General features: G+C 45.9%; 1 protein-coding gene across 5 annotated transcripts in view; it reads right to left on the minus strand.

Annotated features, from left to right (window-relative positions):
- Window positions 1-10000, minus strand: part of arhgef11 (Rho guanine nucleotide exchange factor (GEF) 11) — a 52633-nt gene that overhangs the window by 24357 nt on the left and 18276 nt on the right. For all 5 annotated transcript variants that reach the window (XM_061230157.1, XM_061230159.1, XM_061230156.1 and 2 more), the window contains 5 exons: window positions 5952-5994; window positions 3401-3497; window positions 2766-2888; window positions 2370-2393; window positions 149-248 (listed from right to left, as the gene is read on the minus strand). In XM_061230157.1, coding sequence (XP_061086141.1) covers window positions 149-248; window positions 2370-2393; window positions 2766-2888; window positions 3401-3497; window positions 5952-5994 — 387 coding nt within the window. The remainder of the gene's footprint in view (window positions 1-148; window positions 249-2369; window positions 2394-2765; window positions 2889-3400; window positions 3498-5951; window positions 5995-10000) is intronic.

Raw genomic sequence — 10000 nt, forward strand, 5'->3', positions numbered from 1 at the left:
AGAAGCAAGCCAAAATGACCATGCAAAGGCATGGAAGAGAAATCCAAGGTGAATTGTGCAGGTTAGTTTATTCTTTGCCTTAGAGAGTACTTATGTGAGTGTATGGGAGTGTGTATGGTCCTGGTTTGGCCTGGCATAGCGGGAGTACCTTCTTGGCTCTGGGGAGGAAGGGGAGCCAGGGCCGGGCCTCACGCAGCCGGATCCCAGCGTGGCGCAGATACAGAACCACCGCCCACGCCAGGGCAGAGCTGGGCACCAAGGGGCAGAGCACACCTGAGCACACCTGAGCACACCTAAGCACACCTGAGCACACCGGCACACTCGCACACTCACAAGCCAGGTCAGAGCTGGGCACCATGGGCTAGAGTACATAGCTGTCTATCAATTCATCGATCCGGTGTGTTGAAGTGATTTAACGTAACGTCAGTGTACTGCCGGGCTTGGCGATAGAGCAGGTGCAGGTGTCAAACAAAGCTCACATTCTCAAAAACTACTCATCGTAAAAATGTCAACTTGGTTTGGAAATTCTGAAAATACTTTCAGCTTGTCGGACATATACCAAAATAAATATCATATTCCTGCTATGTTATACTGACCCCCGAGAAGGGGGGGTACTTCAAAGTGCCCAGAGCTGCCGGTCTGGTCTATCAATGAGAGGGTGAGTGTGTGTATGAGTGAGAGTGAGTGCGTGTATGAGTGAGAGGGTGAGTGTGTGTATGAGTGAGAGTGAGTGTGTGTATGAGTGAGAGTGAGTGCGTGTATGAGTGAGAGGGTGAGTGTGTGTATGAGTGAGAGTGAGTGTGTGTATGAGTGAGAGTGTGTGTATGAGTGAGAGTGTGTGTATGAGTGAGAGGGTGAGTGTGTGTATGAGTGAGAGTGAGTGCGTGTATGAGTGAGAGGGTGAGTGTGTATGAGTGAGAGGGTGAGTGTGTGTATGAGTGAGAGTGAGTGTGTGTATGAGAGAGAGAGTGAGTGTGTGTATGAGTGAGAGGGTGAGTGTGTGTATGAGTGAGAGTGAGTGTGTATGAGTGAGAGGGTGAGTGTGTATGAGTGAGAGGGTGAGTGTGTGTATGAGTGAGAGTGAGTGTGTGTATGAGTGAGAGAGTGAGTGTGTGTATGAGTGAGAGTGTGAGTGTGTGTATGAGTGAGAGTGAGTGAGAGTGAGTGTGTATGAGTGAGAGGGTGAGTGTGTATGAGTGAGAGGGTGAGTGAGTGTATGAGTGAGAGTGTGTGTATGAGTGAGAGGGTGAGTGTGTGTATGAGTGAGAGGGTGAGTGTGTGTATGAGTGAGAGTGAGTGTGTATGAGTGAGAGGGTGAGTGTGTATGAGTGAGAGGGTGAGTGTGTGTATGAGTGAGAGTGAGTGTGTGTATGAGTGAGAGAGTGAGTGTGTGTATGAGTGAGAGTGTGAGTGTGTGTATGAGTGAGAGTGAGTGAGAGTGAGTGTGTATGAGTGAGAGGGTGAGTGTGTATGAGTGAGAGGGTGAGTGAGTGTATGAGTGAGAGTGTGTGTATGAGTGAGAGGGTGAGTGTGTGTATGAGTGAGAGGGTGAGTGTGTGTATGAGTGAGAGTGAGTGCGTGTATGAGTGAGAGGGTGAGTGTGTGTATGAGTGAGAGTGTGTATGAGTGAGAGGGTGAGTGTGTGTATGAGTGAGAGTGTGTGTATGAGTGAGAGGGTGAGTGTGTGTATGAGTGAGAGAGTGAGTGTGTGTATGAGTGAGAGGGTGAGTGTGTGTATGAGTGAGAGTGAGTGTGTATGAGTGAGAGGGTGAGTGTGTGTATGAGTGAGAGTGAGTGTGTATGAGTGAGAGGGTGAGTGTGTGTATGAGTGAGAGTGTGTGTATGAGTGAGAGGGTGAGTGTGTGTATGAGTGAGAGTGTGTGTATGAGTGAGAGGGTGAGTGTGTGTATGAGTGAGAGGGTGAGTGTGTGTATGAGTGAGAGGGTGAGTGTGTGTATGAGTGAGAGGGTGAGTGAGTGTATGAGTGAGAGTGAGTGTGTGTATGAGTGAGAGGGTGAGTATGAGTGAGAGGGTGAGTGTATGAGTGAGAGTGTGTGTATGAGTGAGAGTGTGTGTATGAGTGAGAGAGTGTGTATGAGTGAGAGGGTGAGTGCGTGTATGAGTGAGAGTGAGTGTGTGTATGAGTGAGAGGATGAGTGTGTGTATGAGTGAGAAGGTGAGTGAGTGTATGAATGAGAGGGTGAGTGTGTGTATGAGTGAGAGTGAGTGTGTGTATGAGTGAGAGGGTGAGTGTGTGTATGAGTGAGAGGGTGAGTGTGTGTATGAGTGAGAGGGTGAGTGAGTGTATGAGTGAGAGGGTGAGTGTGTGTATGAGTAAGAGGGTGAGTGAGTGCATTTAAGTTTCTTACCTGCGCTCCTGCTCATGTTTCACCCTGCAGAGGGAAAACAATGCTGACTGCTCAGTCTCAACTTCTCACACTCACACTCACACTCACACTCACACTCACACTCACACTCACACTCACACTCACACTCACACACACACACACTCACACACACACACACACACACACACACACACACACACACACACACTCACACACACACACACACACACACACACACACACACACACAACGTAATGTACACATTGTTCAGTCATTTGGGGAGTGAGGATAGTGAATAATTCCTGGAACATATTGATTACAGATTATTTTGTATTGCCCAGTCCCCTGGCAATGGTGGAAAAGCTTCTGTGTTGGGGAGTCAGAGTCGGGGAGTCACAGGGAGCTGCAGGGACTCACAGTATCTCCCACAAGGCAGTGACCTGCTGATCCACAACCTGCCGTTCCTTCCCTGGATCTCCATCCAAATGCTGCAAATCCCCTTCGCCAAACAGAGCCCCCAAACCCAGCAACCGCTTACTCCTGTTACAGAGAGAGACCTTACAGGCACAGTACATATATATATATATACACACACACACACACACACACACACACACAGCCCAGAGCAGGCCCGTTTACACACACACACACACACACACACACACACACTCTCTCTCACACACACACACACAGCCCAGAGCAGGCCCGTTTACACACACACACACACACACACACACACACACACACACACTCTCTCACACACCCACTCTCACACACACACACACAGCCCAGAGCAGGCCCGTTTACACACACACACACACACACACACACACACACTCTCTCTCACACACACACACACACACACACACACACACACACACACACAGCCCAGAGCAGGCCCGTTTACACACACACACACACACACACACACACACACACAGCCCAGAGCAGGCCCGTTTACACACACACACACACACACACACACACTCTCTCACACACCCACTCTCACACACACACACACACACACAATACCTACACACACAGTTATGTACCTGTAGTCCTGGATCTGTTCTTGAATATCAGGAAGCACTTGCTGCTGCAGCTCTGAGAGAGGGCCCCGTATATCCTCCTGAGCCTGGAGACGGCTCTCTGACAACACCACACACACCACACACATCACACATCACACACAATACATATCACACACAATACACACCATACACAATACACACAACACACCACCACACACAATACATATCACACACAATACATATCACACACAATACACATCACACACAATACATATCACACACAAAACACATCACACACAATACATATCACACACAATACATATCACACACAATACACACCATACACAATACACACCACACACAATACATATCACACCCAATACACACCATACACCATACACACCACACAATACACACCACACCCAATACATATCACACCACACACAATACACACCACACACATCACAGAATCACACACAATCACACATGATCAACACCACACACAATACACACCACACCCAATACATATCACACACCACACACAATACACACCACACACCATCACAGAATCACACACAATCACACATGATCAACACCACACACAATACACATCACACACCACACACAATACACATCACACACCATACACAATACACACCACACACAATACACATCACACACCATACACATTATCAACACCACACACAATACACATCACACACCATCACAGAATCACACAGAATCACACATGATCAACACCACAGACAATACACATCACACACCACACACAATACACATCACACACCACACACAATACACATCACACACCATACACATTATCAACACCACACACAATACACATCACACACCATCAAGGAATCACACATAATCACCAACAATCACACATTTTCAACAACAAACACAATACACATCACACACCATCACAGAATCAGACACAATCACCAACAATCACACATTATCAACACCATACACAATATATATCACACATCATCACACAATACACATCACATACTATCATGGAATCACACACAATCACCAACAATCACACATTATCAACACCACACAAAATACATATCACACACCATCACAGAATCACACACAATCACCAACAATCACACATTATCAACACCATACACAATACACATCACACACCATCAATACCATACACAATACAAACCACACACAATACACATCACACACACCACACCACACACAATACATATCACACCACACACAATACACACCACACATCACACACCACACACAATACACATCATACACCATCACACATTATCAACACCACACACAATACACATCATACACCATCACACATTATCAACACCACACACAATACGCATTACACACCACACACAATACACACCACACACCATACACATTATCAATACCATACACAATACACACCACACACAATACACATCATACACCATCACACACTATCAACACCACACACAATACACATCATACACCATCACACATTATCAACACCACACACAATACACATCACACACCACACACAATACACACCACACACCATACACATTATCAATACCATACACAATACACACCACACACAATACACATCACACACCATCACACATTATCAACACCACACACAATACACATTACACACCACACAATACACACCACACACCATACACATGATCAACACCACAGACAATACACATCACACACCATCACAGAATCAGACACAATCACCAACAATCACACATTATCAACACCATACACAATATATGTCACACATCATCACAGAATCACACAATACACATCACATCACACACTATCATGGAATCACACACAATCACCAACAATCACACATTATCAACACCACACACAATACATATCACACACCATCACAGAATCACACACAATCACCAACAATCACACATTATCAACACCGTACACAATACATATCACACACCATCACAGAATCACACACAATCACCAACAATCACACATTATCAACATCATACACTATATATCACACACCATCATGGAATCACACAATACACATCACATCACAAACTATCACGGAATCACACACAATCACCAACAATCACACATTATTAACATCATACACAATACATATCACACAGCATCACGGAATCACACACAATCACACATTATCAACACAATTCACAATACACATCACACACCATCACGGAATCACACACAATCACACATTATCAACATTATACACAATACATATCACACACCATCAACGCACAATCACCAACAATCACACATTATCAGCACCATACACAATACATATCACACACTATAACTCTCACCATCAACACAATTACCAACAATCACACATTATCAACATCATAGGCAATCACTCACTCACTCTCACACTCAAACACACAGACAATAAATATCACACACAATCTCTGACAGAAATGTCCCACACAATCACACACACACACACAATCTCACAGACACAAATATCCCACACAATCACACACATGCACAAACACACACACTTTTATCCTTCATTGTATGGTCTTACCAATATCAGACATGTCGTCTTCTCGAATTTGAATTTTAAGAGGCTGTAAATAAATAAACATATAGTAATTTAGATGATGATACAAGAGATTAAATGCTCGCAGAAATTATTTGATAACTATAGTACTGTAGCTTTCAATTCCCTGCTGTGTTTGCATTCTTAATCCTCTGAAATGGCTGCAGGTTGCTTGCTAAACAGTGTATTGTAAAATTACGTGCAACATTTGTCCATTGATGTATAGCTTTGTTTATTTTTATGTAGATACAGCATAGTGGAAAGCTATGTTCAGTTTGCCGATAGTTTGAATTTGCGTGTCAACCAATAAACACGGATCTTCTGTGAACCTTAAGAAACTATATAAATTAGAATAAGCCATAAGTCAACCAACAGCTACAGAAATGATTTGATAACTAATACTGTAGCATTAAATTCCCTGTGGTGTTTGCATTTTAAACCCACTGAAATGCAAAAATTTCGTGCAGATTGTCGATTGCTAGTGCAGAATGTAAACCGCAGTAATACGCCCGCTGGTGAACGCACATTAATTTTAAACTGAGTTTACCATTTCAGCTTCAGAAAAATCATTTTTTGCAACCGTTTACAAATCTTTAAACATTCAACTGTTCACACACCTAGTAAGTATGTAGTGTTGTGGGTAGATGTGTGCATTAATGCATTAGTGTTCTGCAGTGGGTTGGTTGCATTTTCTCCTGGATTAGTTAAGTATTATTTGTTTGCTTGCTGTTTCTAAATTCAGTTTAGTTGTCATTATAGTGTTCTGCTGTGTATTTCTTTGTTTGTTAGCTATTACAAGTGGTGTTTATTTAGATTCAGTGAAACTGGGTTAGGTGTTTGTTTCTCTCAGGTGAGCTAGGCTATTAAGCTAGGCTATTTTTTTTACTGGCTGGCAGGCCACAGCTTTTGTTGTAGGAGGAGCCAATAGTTTGCACCCTGCTTAGGGTATAATTACTGGCACACCTGAACTCACTTCAGTGTGCATTAGTGTTCTGCAGTGGATTGGTTGCATTTTCTGTATTCAGCGTCAGTGTTATTTAAGCAGTTGTGTAGCGCAGCCTCGGCTACTTGCCTCGGTGTACGAAGTCGCAGGTGTACAAAGTCGGGGGTGTCTATCTACGGGTGTCCATCCAGGCTGTCTGAGAGCCTGATGTTTGATTTTGCTTTTGCTGCCTGCCCTCATTTCACTGTGTAGTATTCCTCTTGTCCTCCCTAGTTCCCTCCATGTGTTTCCTTCCCATCCCTGTCCTCTCTCCTCTCCCCAGGTCCCAGTCAGGTAGGAGGTTCACCTCCCGCCAACATGGGCAGAATATCTCTAACCTCATCTTCCCTCCCAGATCGGCTGCTATTGATCTCTGTGTGGCTGGTGACCTCTGGAACTGCCAGTCCGCCGTCCAGAAAGCAGACTTCATATCTGCCTATGCCTCCCACCTCAACCTTGACTTTCTTGCTTTAACTGAAACGTGGCTCTCACCAGAGAACACGGCCACCCCGGCTGCCCTTTCCTCTGCCTTCTCTTTTTCCCACACACCCAGAACCTCTGGCAGAGGAGGTGGCACAGGTCTCCTAATCTCATCCTCATGGATATCTAGTGTCTTCTCCTCATCCCTCTCCTTCTCCTCTTTTGAATTTCATGCGGTTTCTGTTACTTTGCCGTGCAAACTGTTTATTATTGTTGTTTATCGCCCCCCGGGTCCTCTGGGGAATTTCTTGGATGAGATGGACATCCTCCTTAGCTCCTCACTAGTCAATGTCACTCCCCTGATCCTCCTGGGTGGACTCACGGGGTGAGTCCACCCAGTCTACCTTTCTCTCCCTCCTTTCTTCTTTTGACCTTACCCTCACTCTTTCCCCTCCCAGCCACAAAGCAGGCAACCTTCTTGACCTCATCTTCACAAGGAGCTGCACAACAACCAACCTCTCTGTAACACCACTCCATATATCTGACCACTCCTTCATCTCTTTTTCTCTTCCACTCTCCTCTAACACCCATCCATCTCTCCCACCATCCACTGTCACCTGTCGGCGGAACCTACGCCACCTGTCCTCCTCCACCTTCTCATCTACAATCCTCTCCTCCCTACCATCCGCGGAGTCTTCCCCGGATTCCCCCCCCCCCCCAGTCCTTGGCTTTCTGATGCTCTACGAGCTGTCCGAACCAAACTGTGGGCAGCGGAGAGAAAATGGAAAAGGTCCTGTCTCCCCAGTGATATAGCTTCCTTCCATGCCCTCTTATCATCTTTCCATTCCTCTGTCTCTCTAGCTAAATCTTCCTTCTTTCTCTCGAATCCACCTCTAATCCCCGCAAACTGTTTTCAACTTTCTCCTCTCTTCTGGCCCCCCCTCCCCCCCCACCCCCCTCATCACTCACACCTGATGACTTTGTCTCCTTCTTTGAAAAGAAGGTTGATGCTATTCGCAATTCCTTCTCCCAACCCTCCCCCCCGCTGACCCTCCAACCCTCCCCAACTCCCTAACCTCCTTTTCTCCCCTCTCTGACGCCGACACATTGAAACTCCTTACATCCCACCGCCCGACCACCTGTCCTCTTGACCCCATCCCCTCTCCCTTCCTACAATCTATATCCGATGACATTCTCCCTTTTCTCTCCTCTCTAATCAACACCTCCCTCTCTTCCGGCACCATGCCCTCTTCCCTGAAGAGGGCCAGAGTCACTCCCCTCCTCAAAAAACCTACTCTTGACCCCTCTGCCCTGAATAACTACTGGCCTGTCTCTCTTCTTCCCTTTCTCGCTAAAACTCTGGAACGGGCAGTCTGCTCCCAACTGTCCACTTATCTTCTCCAGAACAATCTCCATGACCCCAACCAGTCCGGCTTCAAGAGTGGCCACTCCAATGAGACCGCCCTGCTCGCGGTCACTGAGGCACTCCACTCTGCTCCTACCTCTCTGGTCGCTCCTACCAGGTGACTTGGAGGGGCTCAGTCTCCGACCCTCACCCCCTACAAACTGGAGTCCCGCAGGGCTCAGTTCTTGGGCCTCTCTCAGTTCTTGGGCCTCGTCTCACTATACACCATGTCTCTTGGTTCTATTATCTCTTCCCATGACTTTTCTTATCATTCTTACGCTGATGACACCCAACTCTTTATTTCCTTCCCCCCCGACACACAAGTCACCTCACAGATCTCTGCCTACTTGGCTGATATCTCTGCGTGGATGACTTCCCACCACCTGAAGCTCAACCTTGCCAAAACTGAGCTTCTCTACATCCCTGCTAAGTCCTCTCCGTCAATCGACCTCTCACTGACTGTTGAGGACTTTGTAGTTTCCTCCTCCCGTACGGCAAAGAATCTTGGGGTGACTCTTGATAACTGTAGTGTTGTGGGTAGATGTGTAGTGTTGTGGGTGTAGTGTTGTGGGTAGATGTGTAGTGTTGTGGGTATATGTGTAGTGTTGTGGGTATATGTCTAGTGTTGTGGGTGTAGTGTTGTGGGTAGATGTGTAGTGTTGTGGGTAGATGTGTAGTGTTGTGGGTAGATGTGTAGTGTTGTGGGTATATGTGTAGTGTTGTGGGTGTTGTGTTGTGGGTATATGTGTAGTGTTGTGGGTCGATGTGTAGTGTTGTGGGTATATGTGTAGTGTTGTGGGTATATGTGTAGTGTTGTGGGTATATGTGTAGTGTTGTGGGTAGATGTGTAGTGTTGTGGGTGTAGTGTTGTGGGTAGATGTGTAGTGTTGTGGGTGTAGTGTTGTGGGTAGATGTGTAGTGTTGTGGGTAGATGTGTAGTGTTGTGGGTGTAGTGTTGTGGGTAGATGTGTAGTGTTGTGGGTGTAGTGTTGTGGGTAGATGTGTAGTGTTGTGGGTAGATGTGTAGTGTTGTGGGTGTAGTGTTGTGGGTAGATGTGTAGTGTTGTGGGTAGATGTGTAGCGTTGTGGGTAGATGTATAGTGTTGTGGGTATATGTGTAGTGTTGTGGGTATATGTGTAGTGTTGTGGGTATATGCGTAGTGTTGTGGGTAGATGTGTAGTGTTGTGGGTATATGTGTAGTGTTGTGGGTGTAGTGTTGTGGGTAG

This window comes from Conger conger, unplaced genomic scaffold, assembly GCF_963514075.1.
Source record: "Conger conger unplaced genomic scaffold, fConCon1.1 SCAFFOLD_80, whole genome shotgun sequence".
NCBI classification, from domain to species: Eukaryota; Metazoa; Chordata; class Actinopteri; order Anguilliformes; family Congridae; genus Conger; species Conger conger.